The sequence below is a fragment of the Oryctolagus cuniculus genome, chromosome 14 (assembly GCF_051225735.1).
Source record: "Oryctolagus cuniculus isolate XC-2025 breed Fujian yellow rabbit chromosome 14, ASM5122573v1, whole genome shotgun sequence".
In the NCBI taxonomy this organism is placed as follows: domain Eukaryota; kingdom Metazoa; phylum Chordata; class Mammalia; order Lagomorpha; family Leporidae; genus Oryctolagus; species Oryctolagus cuniculus.
The window spans coordinates 61,411,622-61,435,587 of NC_142880.1; the positions used below are offsets into that span (position 1 = coordinate 61,411,622).

Sequence of the window (23,966 nt, forward strand, 5' to 3'; positions counted from 1 at the left end):
ATGACTGGTGGTGGCTTCAGCAGGAGAGAAGGCATCAGCTGGAAGACTGGTGCCTCTCTCCCCAAGGACTCGTTGTCTAGCAAGTTATGCATGTGATGGCATTGGCAGGGAGGATTAAGAAAAACAGACCTCCACTGTGTGTGTGTGTTTTCTGATGTCCCTTTGGTCAATTCAAGTTAATGGTCACCCTGCACCTCGTATTTAAGGAGTGAAAAATAGATTCTGCATTTTGATAGGAATATTTCTAGGGTAACATTTCAAGTTATGGATGACTTCCTTCTAGGGAGAACTTTGGCCACTTTTCTTTCTGCCTTGTCTCCAATACTGAATCAAAAGAAAACAGATGACTAACATTAAAGCTTTCAGAATTTTATGTCTAGATGAGATATATGTTTCACAATTGCTCTTTTATATTTCTGACACATAAAAATTTTACACATTCATGAGGTGCCATATGATGTTTTGATATGTGTGCATATATTGTAAAGTCCAATATTTTGTATCTGTCTTCTCATAAGTTTAACATTTCTTTATGGTAAGAAATATTCAAAATCCTATCTTCTGTGGATTTTGTAGTTAGAGAAATATATAACAAGTTATTATCGATAATGACCTGAAATATGAGGTGACTTTAACATATATTATGCACAGAAATTCATATTTATGTTTAGCTGAACTTTTGTTTAATGTACACTTCTAAATAACTCTCATGTTCAGATTTTAGCATTTACCGCCATGCTATTATTTACATCTTGTTCTGTTAAATATATAGACTCTCTCCTGTAATCATATACTGGGAGAGATCACATGAGATAGTGTCACTAATGATGCCACATTTTTTTCTGAAGTCATTAGATTACATAGTGAAATGGAAAGCCCTAGTACCCAGATACTATTTTGTGTCCCCAGTGACTACTACAGTTACTTCCTCTTTCCACATGATGTCTCTGTTTAGACAGAGTCAGAGAGCTTGATGAGACCCTGGAGATCATCTTCTGCCTAAACCTCTCATTGGTGCCGGCCATGAAATAGGTCTGTGCTACTGTGTTATTACTTGCCCAAGACCGCACAGCCCATTGATGGCGCACCTGCAATGCAATGGCCAGATTCTCTGATTCCCAGTTAATGTCTTTGCCACTTGTTTATTTACTGGTTGCCCTCTGCTCTCCTAAAACAGCCAAAAAATAGTGTACATCTAGTTTCTCTTTCAGATTATGACCATTCAGATTTTCTAACATGAACCATAGGCCATTTCCACTTAACCTCATCTCCAGTCTTCACGATCTGTCATTTTTCAGCTTTTGCTCACATGATTGTTCAGATGTCCCCACTGGGAGCTAATCAGATCTGTTGTCTTCAGCTGGACAATGTGTACATTTGTTGTATAACTAGCAGTTGTATTAGAATGAGCGCAACACAACTTCAGACTTTAAAATCATTCTTACAAATTAAGGGGTATAGTACTTATTTATAACACCTTGAACAAAGTCACCTAATTTATTTATATTTCAAAGGAAAGAATGGTTCATTTAAAATAATTGTGAAGGGTGGGCATTTGGCCCAGCAGTTAGGATACTGTTTGGGAATGTCTACATCCCCATAACACAGTATCTGAGTTCAACTCTGTTCATTAGCTCCTGACTCCGGCTTCTTCCTAATGAAGACCTGAGGGCCAGGGGTGATGGTTCAAGTAATAGGGTCCCTGCCACCCATGTGGGAGACCTGGTTTGAGTTCCAGACTCCCTGCTTTAGCCTGATCCATCCTGTGCCATTGCAGGCGTTTGGGGAGTAAACCAACAAATGGGAGCTCGCCCACTTGCTCTATCTTCCTTTGATTTTCTGTCTCTCTCTCTGTATCTCTATAGCTTTCAAATAAATGAAATCTTTAAAAAGTTAAGTAATTATGTGGTGCAAAATTCTAACATTTCAGAATACCAAAATTATACTCCTTTGGTTGAATATTTTTAATTTTATAACTGGATTTTTGCCATGTTCAAATTTAAATGAAATGGCAGGAGTTGATTGAGCAAGAATGTGCCTTCTGCACATTATGTAGGTATAGTCGCCTTACCCCAGTGGAACATTTGGACACCACTTTGATCAATACTTGGCCCTTCCCCTGGTGTGTGCAGGAGGCTTACCGGGAGGAGCAGCTGATTAACCGGCTGATGCGGCAGTCCCAGCAGGAGCGCAGGATCGCAGTGCAGCTCATGCACGTCCGACATGAGAAGGATGTCCTATGGCAAAACAGGATCTTCAGAGAAAAGCAGTATGAGGAAAGGCGACTTAAAGATTTCCAGGATGCACTTGATCGAGAAGCGGTAAGTAATGTCTCCCTTAAAATCTTCTTCAGGTTACTTTTAATCCTTTCCACCAGGTTGTGGTAAAGGAAGCTGTATTATATTACCAATAACCTAACAAGAGTTCATCTTTCATGTGCTCTGCTTATTATCTATCTATTTTTACTTTCATGTAATCTCCATTGTCGGCATGTAGCCACTGCATACTACACTTTCTCCTTTTAGTTTTGATTACAAAGGTAACTCAATGTTTAATCCTGATCACCAACACCATGTCCACATCCCTCTGGTTATTTTGGTTGCCTGAAGTTTTTCCTCCTCCACTAGATTCCTGAGGACTCCTGAGAACAATATTCCCTGAGGTTCTGTATCTTGATTACAGTGTATACCTGTTATATGTGATTGTCAGTTTTTGCTGTATATGAAATTTGTGGTTCACGTTTCCCTTAATTGAATATCTTCAGTACACTATTTTATTTGAGATAAAGTGTTGCTATCAACAACTGATGATAATCTTACTTTCATTTCCTTGAGTTATTACTTTTTTTCTAGACACCCCAAAAAACTTTCTTTTTCTTTGACGTCCTCTAGTTTCACCAGAGTAGACACTGTTGTAGGTTATTCTAGGTGAATATTCTCAGGCAGCAAGGCAACTTTCAAGATGCTGATTCTCAACAAGACACCATGAGCTTTCTAATAAAGCAGGATGTCCCAGGCCCATGTTGTATCATCCCTTCCACAGAACTAGCAAACATCATTTTCTGTGCGGTACTGTGATGTGCTTAAGTTGAGAATGGTAGAAACCAAGATCCAGCTGCTAGGTATACTCTGTGCACACTGATGGTGTCACCAGGGATAGGCCTCTTTTTTAAGATTCTGTTTATTTGAGAGGTAGAGTTACATACACACACACATACACTCACAGAGAGAGAGAAAGAGAGCGAGAGGTCTTCCATCTACTGGTTGACTTCCCAAATGGCCACAATGGCCAGAGCTGGGGGGATCTGAAGCCAGGACCCAGGAGCTTCTTCCAGGTCTCCCAAGTGGGTTCAAGCACTTGGACATCTTTTACTGCTATCCCATACCATAAAAAGAGAGCTGGATCAGAAGAGGAGCAGCAGGGACACAAACCAGCACCCATTTGGGATGCCAGCACCACAGGTGGAAGTTTAGCCTACTGTGCCACTGTGCCACAATGCCTGGCCCCTGGATAGGCCCTTTTATAACTGGAAAAAATATATATATATATATAACTTTTAATTATTGTGTATATGTATATATATAGATTTGTTACGGATTATATGAATCGCTTCTTGTCTGTTTCCCACTGGGAATGTTTCAGACCTGTTTATTTCGGTAGTCCAGAGTTGATTGAAGAGAATCAGAACTCGTATGAGTGACATATTGGATACCCCGTTTTACTGTTGTAAAATCATCATAAAACCCAGAAGCGCAAAAAAAAAAAAAAAAGGTTTCAGAAAATGGAAAAGTGCTTCTTTATTCATTAGTTTCATGACTCCTACTATGATTCTCCATGAAAATGCAGCATAAGCCTTGGCAAAGTTAGGACAGTTTTAGAAATACCATTTGGAAAGTAGCATGGTCTCCAGGGTCAGGGAAATAAATGATGGCTTCACCTCTGAAGCCCAGGCATGGCCTAAACAGTGGGGCTGGGTGGAGTGGGGAACCACCGAGCTGGGGGAACACTGACTTCACCTGTGTTCTGTGGCCTCAGGCGTGGGCACTATCCTCATTTACACATTAGGAAAATGAAGCCCAGAAGACGAGTCGCACTGTTCATCAGCTAACAGTGAGCAAAGCCAGCTCAATCAGACTCTCCAAGTCCGAGCTGTCAGCTGCTGAGATTGGCTCCCTCCCACAGACTTCCTTTTTCCTTTCCTTCTTTCTCTTTTCAGGGCTGCAGCCTACTTTGCCACAGTGAGACAGGAAACTGTGGTAGGGTTAGCACAAAGTTGATGGTGGGAGTAGATTAAAAAAAAGAAGAAGACAAAGAAGGACGCCTAGATAGCTGGATGGAACAGAGGAATGGGGGAGCAAGAGGGAGAGAGAGGGAGGGAGAGAAGAAAGCCGTATACAGCAGCATCAGCACCCAAGGCTGAACGCTCTCTCCTTGTTGAAGAGAAATTCTGTTGCTGTCTTTAAGGTTTTGTTTGTTTGTAGATTAATCCTATTCCTTCACTTTCTAAATTTTTCCATGTTTCAGAGACACTGAAACATGGCCTCATGGCCCACTTTAGTGTCCGTCTCTGTAAATTCTCACCTAATATTCCTAGTCTCTTAGATTCTTTTATTCCTCTGAACTGTTTTTGTGAAGCATGCTACAAAGCTTTGTACTTAAAGTATATTCTTTCTCCATGAATATAAGACATCTAAAATATAACAACTACAAATTCTTCTGTGATTCCTGGCTGTACCAAATGTAAATAAATGACTTTAAAGGTCATGCCATCCAATCCATTTCCTAACAAAAATAAAATACACAAAATGAAGCAGCAATAGCAAAACAAACGATAGACTTTGCCTAGAACTCCATTGTCATACATCTCATCACTTATAAGTTGTATCATGGTAAGAAGTACCTGCTCTGACAAGATAGTTTGCTTCATTTTCCTATGTGTGCTAAGTATTATTAATATTCTCATTTTAAAACAGAGATGTAGGGGGCTAGACAACTCGTCCAAGGTCTCACAGCAAGAATTTGAGTTCTGGCTCTTAAACGGAACGGCAGTTTCTCCAGATGCCAAGCTCGCTGCCTTTTACACTTGCTGGGTTGTCACAGGAAGTAATGAAATGATGGAATTTCTCAAGAGCTGGCATAACTATTTGAAAAGTAATTTTAATGCCACTAAATTGAGTAGTGTGTTGCACTTAGTTTGGCGGGGCTGAGTTTGACTTCTGTATTGTATGCAAAGAAAAAGTTCTCTAAACAAAATAATATTGCATACCAAATAGAGGGTGGTGACAAATGAAGTATTTTATTATTTTCTAATAAACAGTGGTATTTTTACAAGCAAATGTTATTAATTTGTTAAAGCTGTTAATAGCAGAGGGTTTTACAATTGTTGTCAACATATTTATTGGAAAATTTATTTTATTTTATTTTATTTTTAAACTTGTATTTCAAGAGAAATCCAAATTTTTTTAATTTACTTTTTATTTATTTGAAAGGCAGAGTTACAGAGAGAGAGAGAGAGAGAGGGAGGGAGGGAGGGAAGGAGGGAGAGAGGGAGGGAGAGACAGAGAGAGAGAGAGATCTTCCATCCTCTGGTTCACTCCCCATATGGCCACAATGGCCAGGGCTGGGCCAGGAGCCCAGAGGTGTTTCTGAGTCTCCCATGTGGGTGCAGGGGCCCAAGCACTTGGGCCATCTTATGCTGCTTTCCCAGGTGCATTAGTAGGGAGCTGGATTGGAAGTGTAGTACCCGGGTATCGAACCAGTGCCCATATGGGATGCTATCATCACAGTAGAGGTTTAACCTGCTATGCCACAGTGCCAGTCCTTGCAAATATATTTTAAAAGCAGCACAGTCAGAAAGTTTCAAAATATTTCCTAACTATACATCAGTATCACAGAACTCTTTGCACTGAATGGCCACGGGCAGTGGCTCCTTGGTAGAGGAGTCCAGGTTGAGGCTCCTGAGGTGGATGTGAGGGTCCTGTGTGCCTGGAGTCTTCTAAAGGTTTGCCTGTTTCTCTGTGATCCTTGACTCTTTGCAGTCTATGAACTGAGGACCTCTTTTTGAAAGCTCATAACCTACTTTATTGTTAATCCACATTAGGCTTCCCTGGGAAGACCATGTTTCCATGTATTACATTTTGTTGATAAAATAAACTAAAGGTAGAATATTTCCAGTATTATTTTAAGCTATTAGATTCAATACTTACTCAATTAAGGGGAAAATGCTTATTATTCATGATTAAATTTTTCCTAATGTAAAAAGGAGGTTTCATTCTATTAGAAGACTTTCTTTGGCTTTTGAAATAATGACATTACTGTCACTTGATTCACTGAACAAATACGAAATAAAATATATTTTTGGCATTTTAGGCCTTGGCAAAACAAGCCAAGATTGATTTCGAAGAACAAATCCTTAGAGAGAAGGAAATTCATGAGCAGATCGCTGTGGAAAGAGCTCAAGCTCGTTACAAAAAGCATTATGCAGTGTGTGCAGAAATCTTGGATCAGATACTTGACTTGTCCACGAAAGTGGCAGATTATCGTATGTTGACAAATAAGTAAGTATTGCCTTTTATAATTACTACAGTAGAGACACCAGAAAGAATGAGAAAGGACAAGATTATAGATACTATGTTGGTAAGTGGAGAGAGACTAAAATGTGTCATGGAAAAATAAAGAATTAGGTTTTAGACGACCCTGATTACTGAGTTGGCTGACCCACCAATTAGCTTTATTTAGGGTATATTTGTGTCTTTTTCCATTTGAAAATTTTGTCTAAATTCTCTGCAATTTATAGAGATGACTATGGTAATTTGAAACATCATGAGCTTTATGGAATGAAATATTTTTATTTTGCTAATTATTATATCTCAGTCTTTTGCAGTGTGTTAAAGAAAACAGCATACTTGTGAGGAAATAGTGAAAACTATTAAGAAATAATAAGAAAGGAAGATGCGATTTTAAAGTAGAGATGTAAAACAAAGTACATGGAAACACAGATAGATAGGCAGGAATAGATTTGTCGGCACAACTGAACTACAGCTTTTTTTAACTTTTATTTAATAAATATAAATTTCCAGAGTACAACTTTTGGATTATAGCAGTTTTCCTCCCATATCCACCCTCCCACCCGCAAACCATCCCATCTCCTGCTCCCTCTTCCATCCCATTCTTCATCAAGATTCATTTTTAATTATCTTTTTATACAGAAGATCATTTTAGTATATACTAAGTAAAGATTTCAACAGTCTGCGCCCATACAAACACACAAAGTATAAAGTATTGTTTGAATACTAGTTTTACCATTAATTCTCGTAGTACAACACATTAAGGACAGAGATCTTACATGAGGAGTAAGTACACAGTGACTCCTGTTGTTGATTTAACAATTGACACTCTTGTTTATGACATTAGTAATCACCCAGGGCTCTTGTCATGAGCTGCCAAGGCTATGGAAGCCTCTTGAGTTCACAAACTCCAATCTTATTTAGACAAGGCCATAGTCAAAGTGGAAGTTCTCTCCTCCCTTCAGAGAAAGGTACCTCCTTCCTTGATGGCCCGTTCTTTCCATTGGGATCTCACTCACAGAGATGATCTGAGATTCTTAGTGGAGAAAGTAAAAAGTGAAACATAATCTGTAACATGATTTCCCTTTTCCATTGTAGTTCTTTTCAGCATGTAACCTGCACTCAGAATAGTTTCCTAGGGTGTTCTCACCTGATGTCTGCTGAGTAGAGGGTCTGGTGGAGAATTTCCTCAGCAAACTCAATCAAGCAGGTGGAGCATGGGCTTCACAGACCCATTTCTGATGTCCTCTGAGGAAAGCTGAAGGGGGTGACCCCATGGTCGATCTCAGTGAAAATCATTCCACAAGGACAAGAACAAGATCATCCAGTTAAATTTACACACCTCTCAAGTTACCCAGGTTGAGATCTTGAGAAGTCACAATGGAAAGAATGAAAACCAGATAAGGCTGGGGACAGATAGAAGAGGGAAATCTTCCCATCACCCTGAACATGAGTAGGGATTCTTCTGTGTGCTCACCCTGCTGCCCTGTGCCCTATGCCATATAAGAATCTATTAAATGAAATAACGTGATGAGGGCATTCTGAAGATAAACTAATAAGGTACAAGATGGAAGAAAAAGAATACAATTAACCTTGAAAAGTGAAAGTAATGAAAGAATAAATGTTTAAAACTACTTTTCCAATTAATATGAATTCAACAGTTCATAAATTATAAGAATAAAATTATGAGGAAGCTAAGTTATAAAAGGGTTACAAATGAAAGGATTATAGAAAAATTTGAAAATAAGATGATCAAAAGGGGGAAAATATACAAAATAAAAGATACAGAAAAGGTAAATAAAGCAGACTGATTTTCCATGAAGAAAAAGATATTTATACAATTGAAAGATGAAAGGAAACCTCCTCAGTCATAATCTGAGACTGCAACAATTGGTAGAACTAGACAGAAAGTCAGCAAGGATATAGAAAACAAATAAATAATAATTATCGACCAATTATTTCTGATAAATACAGAACACTACACCCATCATCAGAGAGTGCAGATTCTTTTCAAACTTCCATGGAGCATGTGTCAAGACAGACAATATATATCCTAGACCATAGAACAAAAGTCAACAAATTTAAAATATTCAAATCAGAGAGTGTATTCTTTGACCACAATGAAATCAAAGCAGGAATCAATAACAGAAAAATAACAGGAAAGTCAATGAATGCTAAGAAATTCAGGAGCTTACTTGTAAATCCTTGAGTCAAAGAGGACACCTCAAGGTAAAAAAAAAAAAAAATACACTCAACTGAGTGAAAGTTAAAATACAAAGTTTGTGAGACATAGCTAAAAACACTGCTGTCAGAAATGTATATCACCAAATACATGAATAAAAGAAGAGAAAAAATTTCAAATCAGCCATGCAAGACATTCAAATCCAAGTTCATGAATCAAGAAGAGAAAAATACATCCAAAGCAAAGAAGGAAGAAAGGAAATAAGAGCAGGAGTAAATGAAATGGAGCCTAAAAGACAAACAATAAAACCCATGGAAACAATGAGCTGGTTCTTTAAAAATAATTAATGAAATATTAGCAATTAGAATTCAAGGACATACAAGCAATTATATATCAAGATCAAATAGAGTGCACTGCAGGGATGCATGCTGGTTCCATGTTCAAAGTCAGTCAGTTCAGTCCTCCATATTAACAGGTTGAAGAGTAAATCACATGATAAAATGCATGAATGTGGAAAAAAGCTCTTGGCAGAATTCAATATTCACTCATAATGAAAATACTTTGGACTATCAAAATAAAAGAGAAACGGTCTCAACCTCACAAAAAGTACCTGACAATTCACATTATACATAAAAGTGATGGGCTTTGTACATTTCACTGAAGATTGGGAATACGAAAGGATGTTCATATCCTTTGGTTTGTTTGGTTTTTTTTTTTTTTTTGACAGGCAGAGTGGACAGTGAGAGAGAGAGACAGAGAGAAAGGTCTTCCTTTACCATTGGTTCACCCTCCAATGGCCGCTGCGGCCGGCGCACCACGCTGATCCGATGGCAGGAGCCAGGTACTTATCCTGGTCTCCCATGGGGTGCAGGGCCCAAGCACTTGGGCCATCCTCCACTGCACTCCCTGGCCACAGCAGAGAGCTGGCCTGGAAGAGGGGCAACCGGGACAGAATCTGGCACCCTGACTGGGACTAGAACCTGGTGTGCCGGCGCCACAAGGCGGAGGATTAGCCTAGTGAGCCGCGGCGCCGGCCCTATCCTTTGTTCTTATTCAACATAATCCTAAAAGTTGTAGCGAGTGCAACAAGGCATGAAAAGGAAATAAAAGCTATGCAGACATGAAGAAATAACCATTTACCTATTTTTCAGATGGCATGATTGTCTAGAAAATGCCAGGAAATCACCTAGAACTGACAAGTGAATGTGGCAAGGTGACAGTACAAGATAAACAAAAACACTATTTTGAAACTCAAGTATAACTTTTTCATAATGGACACCTTCCATACAGTTTGTGAAAATGCTTTGTATATATAAATTTCAATTTTTTGCATCAAAGTAAATTTATCTTCTAATTTAATTTTTATACTTTTTGAAGTACTCTTGTATAATTGCTTATAATTATCTCAAAATAAAGGCTTTAAAAACTTAAAACACTTGCATTTTAAAAATTTTATTTGAAAGTCAGAAATACAAAGAGAAGGAGGGGGCGGGGAAGAGATCGTTCATCTGCTGGTTCATTCCCCAAATGGCTGGCGATGACCAGGGCTGGGCCAGCCTGAAGCCAGGAGTCCAGAGCTTCCTACAGGTCTCCCACGTGGATTCAGGGGCCCAAAGACTTGAGCCATCTTTCGTTGCTTTCCCGGGTACATTAGCAGGGAGCTGTAATGAAAGTGGAGCAACTGGGACTCTGAACACCACCCATATGGGATGCCAGCACTGCTTAACCTTCTACACCACAGTACCAGCTCCTACTTGTATGTTTAAATAGCAATCATACAACATACAAGAACCATAACTGACACATAGAGACTGTTGATCTAAAGACCACCTCGCTTGAGTTTCCTGTTCAAGTTATTTAAAGTGAACAAAATCTGCTCTAAACTAGAAAAGTAAAGATGTACAAGTAAACCATGACTGTTTCTTCCTTACTAGTTCCATCTTGAGTAAGGAATTGCATTACCAGACCAGGCTGATGTGAGGTGAGCTGACGGAATTTAGATCACCGGAGAAAATGGAATAGCTAGCACAACTGTATGCATAAATCTTAAGAATTTCAGTTAGCAAGAAAGGAAGGCATTCGGCACCTCAGGAGCCGTAGCAGGCGGTTTCCTATTCAGGAACATAATGGATCAGGTGGACAGTAACAAGGTCAGGATTCTGAGGAAAAGGAGAAGCTTGGCCAAGACCAGGGAAACTATTATTCTTTACGACTAAAGCTGCTATTTAGAAAGTATTCCACTTCTGTCACATTGTCTGGTTTTATCCTTATATCCTTAAATAGGAAAATAATTTTACATCAAAGGTCAGATAGTTAAGGGTTTTTTTTTTTTTCTTGCTTCTAACCTTTTCAAAAGATGCTGACTACTTTAATGGATTGTAATCATGAACTGTAGAACTTCTGCAAAACATCATAGTAGAATCATTGAGAGTATTAAAAGTTGAAAAGGAGGAATACAGGTAACTCTGAGGACTTCAAAGTCCTGAAAAGTAACAGAAAATGAAAGAAAAGGCAGACGATAGCTGAGCATGAGGACAGTGAGTTCTTCAGGACCCCAGACTACGCAGCTCTTCAGTCAGGAAAGGTTGTTAGGTGTGAGCTCAGTATGTGCATTCCCACCTCTCCAGCACTCCATAATTCCTGTTCTGCTTCATGGCTCCATAGATTGACCTGTTCTGCACACTTCACACAACTGGAATCACATGATATTTTCCTTTGGTGGCTGGCATTTTTCATTTGGCATAGTGCCTTTTGAATCATGTACCTGAATGAAATACTACTTATTAAGTTGTGATTCAAGTTCTAGTCCAACTATTTTTAGAGAAATGCATCTGAATTATGTCAGGTTCTTTTCTTTTGCACATTTTGTTCATCTTGGAAAATTTTCCTGGTCACGATGTCCCAGTTATCTTCTGGGCATTATTTAGGCCTCAGTCACTTCTTCAAAGAGCTCTTTGAACCCACAAGTTAAGTCAAGTCATACAGCTATATTTTCCCCTTGTCTGATTTTCATTCAGAACTCTTATTTATTTGTGCAATTATTTTTGACCCCCTTTCGCAGGGTCTTCTGTTTGAGGATAGGGATTTCATTTGCTATTAAGTCCCTAATGGCTAGGAAAATGACTGGAACCTAGTAGATTTGAACAAATGCTTATTACTTCATGCCACTGAAACATCAAATTTTTCTTACTGATTGTGGCATAACAGAACGATGTACCTTAAAATAATGAGCACAATCAGAAATCTTAAGTTTTTAATTCCCAGCTCTGATATCAAAAGGCTGTTCAAGCTTAGGAACTCATTTAAATGCCATAATACCAGTGTCCTCCAATGCAAAATGGAAAGACTGAATAATTGTTAAGGCTCTTTCAAGATCACAGGGGGTTTACAAATTTGTAAAGAATTTTTAACAGAAACACCTAATGTGTGTTGGTATTATCATTGCACACAAGATAGTCATTAAAATTGTTGCTTATTTAAGTCTAATGAAAGAGAATTTACATAAATATAGTAAAAGACTAAAGTTTAAAGTATATATTTGACTACCCTTTGATACATCTCTATCATCCTCTTTTTGCCACAGTCTGATTCCACATAAGATGATGCATGATTGGAAGGAGCTATTTTTTAATGGAAAACCCATATATGAGCAAGCCTCCATTAAGCAGATAGCTGCTAAACCCACTGAAGAACAACTTATAGAACTGGAAAAAAGGGATTTGCTAGATAGCAATGACTACGACGACTACAAGGTACATGCTAATGTGAAATAATTAGCTGGAATGCAACATAATAAATTCTTTAACATGAATTTTGTGCTTTCATCTTATTTGTCTCCAAAAAATAGACATTTTATGTTTGCATTTTTGCTTGGTTTAATTTATATTTATAGTACTACTTTTAGATTCCTAAACTATTCATAACTTATTATCTGTTCTTCCCAGTAATATTAGAAGGGTGTTCTGGAAAAAATATCAAGCATAATGCATTGTCTGGGAAGATAGCTTTCAGAATTTTTAAAAATTTTGAAAATTTATAAATTTATTCATTTGCATTTTTCTTTGAATGAGCTATCTATGTTTGCCTCAGAAGCCATTGTTAAAGGGTGTTTTGGTGGTAATTGATCTACATAGCATATTGTTTTTGCAGGTAAAATGGGAGAAGAGGAGTTCTGGGCTTTATAAGTAGTATAAATTCAAACTATTGTATGAAAATACTGAAAAATAAGTATCAGATGTCAACTGTGTTTTTAAGAGCTGTAAAAAAAAACACTTTGAAATTAGGCAGAACTTTTATTGGCAATGCCAGCTAATAACAATATGACCTTAGATGACCAATCCCTTGAGTGCCAAGAGATTCAACTTCCCAATTTACAGAACAGTATACTGACCTCGTTTTGTTGTTATGTGACATGTATAAAATGGTATTTGTTAAACACTCAAATACATTACATGTTAGATGAAAGTAATATGTATTAAATTCCTGCTTAACCACCCAGCTATCACCACCCCATTCTATGTAACCCTTAGAATTAAAGATGTGAAAAATCTTAGCTCTTGGATAGAAGTTCTAAGTAGATCAATAGCCATGAAATGAAGAATGGGGCTTTTTATTATTAAAAATATTACTAAATGATTTCCAGATGGGTATTAAGCACAACCAGAAAAAAAAAATAAAGCAAAGCAGTTTTGATTCAATCATTTGCTGATATTTAATGGATACTCAATAAATATTTGTGGCAAGGATGAATGAATAAAAATGAGTGAGTAACAACAAACCAAGAAAACTATAAAATAGCACTCATATAAATATTGAGAGATATGTTTGTGGTAAAAAAAAAAAGAGAAGAATGAAATTATGAGAAACTAAATTTACCATATTTTAATCAAATGAATATGCATTTGTATCACTAAGGGAATTTTTATGTATTAGGGACTGACAAGAGCCCTATGGGACATATGTGAATTTTTTATATGGTTGTAGGATACTCTAGATCTAGTGTTACTGCCTAAAGTATTAGTGCCATATAACAATGTTTTGATGGTATCAGACTGTGTTTAGGGGTTTCTTTCCATTTTAAGTTAAAAGTGACTTTATTTGACAGATTTTGCTAGTTCATGGGATATTTGCTTCTAAATAATTTTTCAGTCAAGCTACTTTATTCTTGTTGCTCATAGATCAGGAGACCTAGGAGGCTACAGTTTAGCAAAAATGTGTCTTTCTAACTCATGTTTGGGAAACTGTTACCACAGGAACATGCTTGTCTAACCCACTTCCTGAAGCAGCCAGTATGTTTCTTTTGCAGAAAATTACAAACTTTTCGTTAGGAGTTTGTGAACCTCAGGAAGTGCAGTTTATTTTGTGAACAGGCTTGGCTGACTGTTTTTCTAGAAATGAAAATCACCTTAGGATTTCTGATGGGTGTTTTACATGCTCTGTTACTTTGACTACATAATAAAAATATGCCATAGGTTTTAGGTTATACTGTAAATTATTCTATTATCACTCCCTATTTTTAGGCTTTTGTCACTTCAAAAACTTGTCCTAAATATTCCTAAATACTAGTAAAAAAATAAAGGTTTTAACTTATAAAAGTACATATTATCTGGCTTGAATATTCTATCACAAGAGATGGAAGGATACACTTCCTGTTTAGCTGAAAGAAGCAGTTGTCAACATTTGCTAATTTTGAGTTTGCTTAGGATTTTTTGGATGCTTCAAGTAAATGCACAACCATGAAATTAATCTTTGTGAAGTTTATATTTTTAGCATACTTTATTGACGTCCATATCTACCTTCCTTAAAGAACTGATGCATCCTAATTTTGAGCCAATACTTTTCATAGACCATTCTCTAAGTAAACTACCAGGTTTAAAATTTTTAAATAGTGTACCTAGAAACTGTCATAAAACATACTCTCTTATCTGTGTGTCAAATATAGCTGCCAAAAATTTCATTCTGATTAATGTTATTTTCTAAATTATCATACCTTATTTTTTATATGACTACATGTAAGGGGGAGCTAATCCAAAAATGATGCAACTAGAAAGATTGCTGTTTTCTAAGAAGGAGGCAGGAATAGAATCATGGAATAGCCAGACTCCATTGGATTCCCAGGCAACAGCTGCAGGAATGAAACAAGGAGTTACTTAGTAAAGAGTAGGAAAGATCTCTTAAAACCAAGTGGATTTTAGGGAGTCGCTAAGCCAGGGGACCCAGCTTCCTAGAGCAACTGACAGTACAGCCCTGCTATAGCAATAGGGATTCTTAGTTACACAGTTGACTCCCCTTGTTGAAACTCAGACTCTCCCTAATGTAGATACTTTCATGGGTCTTCCTGGCAAATGACTTAAAGTCCATTGAATTTGGTTTTACATAGCTTCTTATAAACAGTTAGTTACTGAATGAATTTAAGAGAGTCTGCCCTCTATAACCATAGGTTCCTTATCAGCAGAATCAACAGTAGTGGACTGGGAATGCCTGAGAAAAAATACATTTGTACTAAACATGTACAGAATTTATTTTCTTTTGATTCCCTAATGAAGACTATATAGCAGCCATTATGCGTTGATAATATTGTATTAGGCATTATAAATAATTTAGAAGTATTTTAAAGTATGTGTGAGGAGGTACATAGGTTACATGCAAATACTCCAAATTTTTTATGTGAGGGAATTGGGTATATGCAAATTGTGATAGTCTTGGGATAAGAGGAGTTTGGAGCCAATCCCTTGCAAATCAAATTATTTTTAAAATTAGCTTATGGCTATCATTTCATGTAGACTCAAGTTTTCCTGAGCAATCTCTCAGCCACAAAGCACTTAGCTATTTGCAGAGCGCTAGTGTTAATGTTCCCAACCAAGTTGTAGTTGAAATTGCTATAATTTGAAAGAAGAATTTTTCATTTCCAGAATAACATTCATGTTGTTTTAAATTAATCAGGATTTTTAATTGCTACTGTTGGTGTTTTTCATGAAAAATGATTGTTTATGTTCATGATCAATTAAGTTACAGCATTTGTTATAGCATACATTTTTATCAACAGCATTTTAGCTTATGATTTTCCACTAACTGGACTTTAAAATGTACTTGTATATATCATAGTTTAACCTTCATATATCTGACACCAAAGCACATGATGTGAAAATACCCATTCTGAAATATGCTTGTACAAAGGCATATATTATCACCAGATCTTTTTTTCCAACTGAAGGACAGGAATGTAGAACTAAATGAACCGTGAAGATGGCTTTCTTCCTAAGTTTCATCTGATTTATTTTACCCAAAAACTCTATATAGCATCTTGTTCCTACTCTCCAACTTCTGTCTTTTTTGTTGACAGTAGACTGTTTTCAGCAACTTTGCTTTTGCTTTGTTCCTTGACCAGGAACCAGCCTAACCTTCATGATTTATTATTTTTTAAAAGCCTATTTATTTGAAAGGCAGAGTTATAAAGAGAGGGAGAGATACAGAAAGAGATATCCTCCACCTGCTGGCTCACTCCCCAAATGACCACAACAGTCAGGGCTGGGCCAAGCTGCCTGGAACCTTATAACTTACATGGTTATTCAGTATGCTTAAAAAATGTTTAAAATAGAAACTTACTAAGCATGTAGAAACCTTTAATTTCAAATGAAATTACTTATTTCATGACTTCTTTTCTTCCCTTGCTCAGAAAGAAGTCTTAATGCCTTATTTTTGACAATAAAGATGATTCTCTTGGTAAACTACAACACTGATTCAATTTTAATTATCAATTTTCAATATAAATGTAGAGAATTTCATTGTGAAGTACAGAAGGGCCTGAAAGATTTGATGTTTATGTCTTTTCTTCTCAGATATATCTGAATACAATTGATTTTTAAGTAGGCAGAGTAAGTAGTTGCTCACACGATAGGAGTTTAGATGTCTGTGGGGTTATGCTACCACAAAAATTCTGCATGCTGTTGTACTTGATGCACCACATTATCACTCCTGTTGAACACATGAGCACCTGCTATCGTACAAATATTTCCCAAGATAGCCAACAAGAATTATGATTATTCTCTAAAATTAAAAGGAGCTGGGAAAGAAGTTTGGCAATGAAATGAATATTCCCAATATCATCTTAGTTTGATTTTTAAGATTATGTATTTTATAGCTGCAATTTCTCCTTTTCATGTGTTGAGAGTTTTACCTCTAAACTTGTAAATTTCTTTGATAATGTTAAGTTTCTTTGGCTGACTTTTTGAGATCAGGCCTCATTGTGTCCTTGTAGGGTCACAGGTGTGCTCCAGAATACTGATAATCAAACATAATGATTAAAACTTATAGAACAGAATTTCAATATCTTAGTTTTAAAGGAAGCTATAGTTACTGTAGGCCCATGATCACCAGGAATTAAGTCTATTTTCCAATGTTTTTGGATAAAGGCAGAGGTCAGAGAATTGTTTTTTGGCTAAACAAGAAGGAAGGGGCACTTGGGTCATTGGAAAGATATTTTGCTTCAAATCAACAAAATCAGACAATCTAAGTTAATTATAAAACCGTGGTAGGAATAGTTGACTTAGGTATCATATCCAAGGCATTATACCAGAACTGAAAAGTGATTTATGAAGCCAAAGAATTTGGCATTCAGATAGAAGTGAAGTAGAATGGGAAGTAAGAAGATCAGAGCCAAGAGAAGAGTCCCAGATGAATGGCATGAATAAATTGGAGTGAGTTCCCACTATTCTTTTTTTTCTCTTTACTATTAACATGTAGACTATAGAGAGCTTCTTCCTAGCTCCCTCCTGTTTGGGTCCAGAAAAGATAGAGGATGGTTAAGATTTTTCTGGGCTTCCTACTCTGATTTTTCTGGTTTGTCCTTTACCTACTTTGGGAACTATGGACTCAATTTCTTTGCATCAAGTCCACTTTTTCTTCAGTCAGTTTCTTGGATTTCCCACCAAGCATTTTAGAGAAGGCTCTAAGACTAAACTCTAAAGCTGTGTCATAGCAGACAGGTAGAGTAAGAACATAATGACAATCTAGAGAATTTTGAATGTATCCAAGAAAGTCTGAATTTTGGTATGAGATAAATGTGTTAGTCTGAGGAGCAAAACTCTCCCATCAGAAAGATTCCCACCCTGTTGCGTCTGTCCAGTGCCCAGGACTTGTTGGCCAATGGACCTATGGTAGTCTTTGATACATTGCTCAGTGATACCTTTAAGTTTTTTGGAGGTAATTTACACTCCCTTTGAGCTATCAACTTTACAGTGAAATAGAGACAGTAGAGAAGCTGCTAGTAGTCATTGTGATGGAAGTTGGTAGTCCAGTTGGAAATATCCTGTGTCAACTTTACAGTTCCAACATAGGTAAGTCATAATGTCTACATAGTTTGTGACATCTGAAATCACAGTCAAGTTTGGCTCTCTGACTAGTGCTAGATGGGCAGTAGCAGTAGAGAGAGAAATTCAGATGTAGAAGTTTCTAGAAAATTTCTTTGGACAGCAAGACCATAGAAATTAGTATAGACGTGATCTCGAGATGAACCACCACTTTCCTGATGAATAGATCATAGTTTAGTCAATTATAAAATAAATCTTTAAAAAAATGAAGAGTGAAGTTTGATGTTTTTATTTGGCCATTCACCACCACCAGAACTGCTTGGAAGCTCCAGCCAAGGGACAGAAATGATATGAACTCAGGGTGATGCTGTCCCAAGGGCAACTGGGGCTTCACAGACTTGCAGTAGCCTTGAGTCTTTTGTTTTGACCTGACAATTATGCTTTGAAATGCATTGAGCTGCTGTAATTCTCAGTGTACCTCATTCAATGTACCAGACATTGAAGGGCCATAATAGTTTGCCAGGGCACGGGTGGAACCAGGAATAGGAACTTGTCGTGACTAAGCTACTCTTCCACTGATCTTGTAAAGGTGTGGTTTTGAGCATTTCTGGAATCAGTCTAAACAATTGAATCCCCTACTCACTGTTTGCATCTAATTTTGTTATTGGATTTCAACCTCACTACATTTTCAGGAGAGAGGGTCTCTCCCAGTGGCTTTGTCTTAGGGCCCTTGGTAGTTAGACTTGCAGTCAGCAGGGTGTTCCTGACTGCCTGATATGTCAGTGATTTTCAGTTCAGAGTTTCAGAGGGAGAAACTTGCCACTCTCACAAGTGCTGAGCTTTCTGAACTTCTGCATATGTTACAAGGTACAGTTACTGAAATGCATACAATGAGTTTCCATGCTCTCTCATTTGTGAACAGTAATCTTTGTCACATCCTAAGTAATTGATCAATTTAAATTTCACTCTGAAAGCCAACATAGCATGAATGGAGTCTTCTTTCCCTGGGACTTCTTTTGTGATGGGCTGTAGTTAAATATTGCTGTTTCCATACTACTAAATGAGGGCAAACTGAGGAAAGCTACTGCTGGGACAGAAGGGATCAGAGTGAAAGCTGCTGTTGAATAAGGACCAGTTCTTTAGATTCATTGATGACAGAAATACTTGTGGGATTGATTAATAGGCAAGGCATTGGCTACCCACAATTCTGCTTATAATCAAGACACTCTTCACCTCAGCATGGGTTTCAGATGCCAGTAAAATAGAGTTAACTTCTGCCTTCCCCTTATTGCCACAGGCTGTGTTTCATTTCTCTGCAATATGTATATGACCTTCTGTCTGAAGGTGCACCCACCCTGCCAATTTCAGGGAGAGGTGGATGCCCCTGCCCTGCCTCCCAGCTCCTCTGGTATGGAAGCCCAAACTGAAAGGAACGTATAGCCAGGTAGTTAATCATACTCTGACCTACTAGAGGTCAAGTGCCTTAGAAAGGCTGCCAGGCTCACTAAACAGAGTCAATTCATCTCTTAAAATATTTCTGAGAACTTTGAAACTGGGCCCTAACACACAGCCCATTCTATGACAGCTCCTGGATGAGAAGTCAGAGTCTAGTTGCCCTTTGGCTGACCACCCACTCCTATGTGCCTGCTTGTCCAGGGAAGTACATGGTAGCATCATTCTTCTCCATAGGAACCTAGCTATTACGCAGGTCCCATCCAATGTCCAAGAAACCCGAGGTGCCTACCAGAATATGGATTATGTGAATTGGACTCCCCACTTGGCTACATACATAATCTCCCTTTCTACTTCTGAGAATCCTGAGTAGTTGTCATAAATTTTAAAATCTAGATTAAACTCCCTCCAGATTTCCTTGGGGTTTGGAGGAAAGAAGGCCTGGGAAGAGATGACAAAGAACAGAGGCTCTGGAAGCTGCAAAATTACCTTATTACCTCTGTGTGGAGTATGGCTTTTTTTCTGAATGCCAGATTTCCCAAGCACAGTAACTGGAATATAGCCACTAGACTTTGCATGTTACCACAGCTGTAGGTGTGCTTCTATAATAAATTTATTCCTTCTGGTAGGAGACCAGGGCATATCCAGCCAGGAGATGTCATGTCAGGGGTGAAATTCTTAGAACTGGGACCAAAGGATCAAGATAGTTTCTCTGAAGTGGCCAGAAACAGGAAGAAGTGGAGACAGAAGCATGCCAAGTCCTTTGAGCATGCCAATGATCAAAACTGAGATTGAGTTGGAACCAGACTAGAAAATGAAAATGAAGCCAGCAGAAAGTGAAAATGAAGCCAGCAGGTTAGAAGCTAAGCAGAACTGGAACAGAACAGGATTCAAAGACATGGCAGCAAAGTGAGGAGGCCCTTGGCAGCTGCCCCAAACAGAGTTGGAATGTCTGCGGTTTATTTCTGTTATTGGCCAGTTGTGTGGTACGCTTTGGGTTAAACTAGTCTGGGAGACTCAAGGCAAATACCTAGCTGGGAAGATGAGACCCAGGCCACAAACACTGTCTGCTAGGAAAGACCTACCTGCTCAGAGAGGTTATCTTGCCCCTATCCAGGACCCTGGTTTCATCCCAGGAGGTGACTTTCCAGACCTCCAAGCTCTTGACTGTTTTAGACCTGACTCCTTTCCTGCCTGGTTTTCTGGCAAATTTCAAGCTATTTGAATCCCTGACTATCTCTGATCCACTTCTAGTTGTGCCCAAGGATGGCAGGTCTCCTCTTCCCAAACAAGAACTCACTCCAGAAAAATATTTACAACCATGCAGTTGTCAGTGATGTAACTGCAGTCACTACTCCTAATGAAGTTTTCCCCTGAGTGATGGTACCTATTTGTTTTTGGTGACTTAGGAGTAATACTATGTTAAAAATGAAGATGTCACCCATCTTCTCTCTGAGATAAAACATCAGAAATAAAGTGCTTACCTTAACTTTTACATATTGGAAATCTTTCTTCCTTCTCTCTAAGTTCATGGCCCAGTTTAAGGAGTCTCATATTTATAAATTGTTTTTCATTTATTAAATTTTAATGATCAGCTTTTTGCTGATATAACAAGGTGCACTTTAACAGAGAGGATCTCAGAATCACTCTAGGCTATAACTTATTGAGATGCTTCCTGCATTTGCTAATTTTGTGCATGATATATATATTCTTACTTTATTCTCTCTATGAGAAGATGCTTTCTGATCTTGTTCCTAGTTTTGAGCGTGGGCTGTGTCCATTTGATTTGGGTACCTAAGTTAACTTTTCCCTTAATCAATATTATAAATTGTAAAGTCTTTATATTCACTTATTTATTCTGTCCACATTTATTGAGCTGATACTATTGAAGAATGGATTCATTTATTCAATCAATAAGTATTTATTAAGTTTCCACTGTGTCAGCATTGTTCTAAATATGAGGATATGAAGTTGACTGAGATAGAAAGCCTTCCTTCCCAGTGTTCATGGTTTAGTGTGGATGAGAGAAAACTTATTGTATAAAAGGTTGTTAAATGTGGATAAGAATGAAAAGTTATAGGGGGCACCTTGGGAGGGATGATATACAGTTGATCTGAAGATATTAACTCCAAAATGACCTAAACCTATGAACTGTGACCTCCTGTCCTCTGTATTTTCTCCATGAATACATTTAATGCCAAGCATGTAGAACAAACTAAGTTCTGAAGCATTTGGGTGTCCCAAGAGTCATCTGAAGAGTCCATCTCGGTTATGTCTAAATGTATTCAAGAGGGGAATGTGTCAGTTATCCAGTGAATTAGAATATTATGAATGGGTGATTTGGTTGTTCCTGGTTAAGATGTCATTTGCTGCCTCCAGTGTTTAGGCTTGAGTTAATAGATTACCTCATCTCCCACTTACAAATACTTTTTCGTTGGGTAAAAATTAAGCTGGTCTATTTTCCATTAAGCCTGAATTTCTATTGTCTTTTAAATAATAATTGACCTTACATAATGAATTTTTAGAGATTTACAATATGAAAATATTAAATAGCAGTAATAGTATATAAAACTATTCTCTAAAGCATTATAAGTAACCTATGACTAAGATCTAATAACAGAAATAAAACCTAGAAATGTGAGAGTTGGACCTTCTAATTAATGATAAACAACTTGAGAAGTTACATCAAGAAATGTATTTTTTTAAAATATGCTTTTATAATAGTAAATGGATATTAATAAAGTATTTAGAACAGCTTTAAAGCAGTGCCATCAGAAAATTAAAGCATTTTTTAAATAATGCAACTTTTTTAAAGTACCATGAGAAAGAATAAAAATATAAATAGCCTTTTAAGATGTAAAATAAAATAAATAAAAACATATTTGCTAAATTAATATCTATTCTATAACATGGATTGCAGACTTGTTAGAATTATTCTCCATATTTACAAATATCTAAGAGGTGAATCAATATGGCAATTATAGACATGAGATAAAAACTGAGGGTTCTTGGTATCTTACCTAATAAAGTGTCCTTTGCTTTTCAAACAGTTGGTTGAGACCAAATTATGAACTTAATTTATGGGTCAAAACCAGTATAGTTATTTCCTGAACAATGATGGATACAGCACAAAATAAATGCAATCAAATGCAGTATGCTAGGGAATAAAACACATCACAGTTAGTAAAAGTGTTTCCTACAGCATTTTTCTTGTTTTACTTATACTTTTACATGAATATCAGGTCACAGTGTAGAATGCACATCTTATGGGGGGGTCCTGGTCAAAGTGGAAAGCCACTGTCTTAGAAGACGCAATATTGTGGTGTGTATGTTCCAAGAGAAGGCAGGTAGGTCAAGCAGTGTTTTTATGGGTTTAGACCAATAAAAATGGACAAGTTAGGCAAAGAGGATGGCTTGGAAGTCTTGAGTCACTAAGGAAAGGCTCCTAATGACGAACGTAACTATTAATGTGCATTAGAATTTGAGGAATGGCAATAGCTGTAATGACTCTTGTGGCCCCTACTACAGGCCTTCACTATACTTCTGGTATCACAGACTCTCACTACTTCCTCACTTTCTGTCGAGAAAGCCAGCTATAATTGCTGCAAAATGAAGGCAACTAGAATGTCCTGCGATGGAGGCGCTGAGGTGCATTAGCTATACTCTAGGGGCAGAGCCACATTTTGTAGAATTACTACCAGTGGAGCTTCTTGAAAGCAGCTTGTTGGAGTCTTTTCCCCTAAATCCTTTGGCTATTGTTACAAAATAGGATTTAAAAGGTTGCATTTCAGCCGACGCCGGGGCTCACTAGGCTAATCCTCCGCCTTGCGGCACCGGCACACCGGGTTCTAGTCCCGGTCAGGGCGCCAGATTCTTTCCCGGTTGCCCCTCTTCCAGGCCAGCTCTCTGCCTGTGGCCAGGGAGTGTAGTGGAGGATGACCCAAGTACTTTGGCCCTGCACCCCATGGAAGACCAGGATAAGCACCTGGCTCCTGCCATTGGATCAGCGCGGTACACCAGCCACAGCGCGCCGGCTGCGGCAGCCATTGGAGGGTGAACCAATGGAAAAGGAAGACCTTTCTCTCTGTCTCTCTCTCTCACTGTCCACTCTGCCTGTCAAAAAAAAAAAAAAAAAAAAAGGTTACATTTCAAGGGCAGGCATTGTAGCAATATCCAGTTAAGCTGCCCTCTGGATTGCCCTCATTCCTATTGGAGCTTCTGCTTCTGACTCAGTTTCCTGTCGATTCGCCTAGGAGGCAGTATATGATAGCCCAAGTACCTCTAGGTTCCTGCCAGTAATGTGGCAGACCAGGGTGGAGTTCCTGGCTCCTGGCATTGGCCTAGCTCTGCTCCACCTGTTAAGTTCATTTGGAGAATGAATCAGCAAATAAAGATCAAGCTCGCTCTCGCGCGCTCTCTCTCTCTTTCTCTTTCTAAAGGCATCAGTAGCTGAATCAT

At 37.9% G+C, this 23,966-nt stretch overlaps 1 protein-coding gene across 9 annotated transcripts in view; it reads left to right on the forward strand.

Annotated features, from left to right (window-relative positions):
- The window catches only part of SPEF2 (sperm flagellar and cilia associated 2), a 211,154-nt gene that overhangs the window by 46,966 nt on the left and 140,222 nt on the right, over positions 1–23,966 (forward strand). For all 9 annotated transcript variants that reach the window (XM_051853820.3, XM_089312716.1, XM_089312714.1 and 6 more), the window contains 3 exons: positions 2,133–2,321; positions 6,370–6,557; positions 12,332–12,500. In XM_051853820.3, coding sequence (XP_051709780.3) covers positions 2,133–2,321; positions 6,370–6,557; positions 12,332–12,500 — 546 coding nt within the window. The remainder of the gene's footprint in view (positions 1–2,132; positions 2,322–6,369; positions 6,558–12,331; positions 12,501–23,966) is intronic.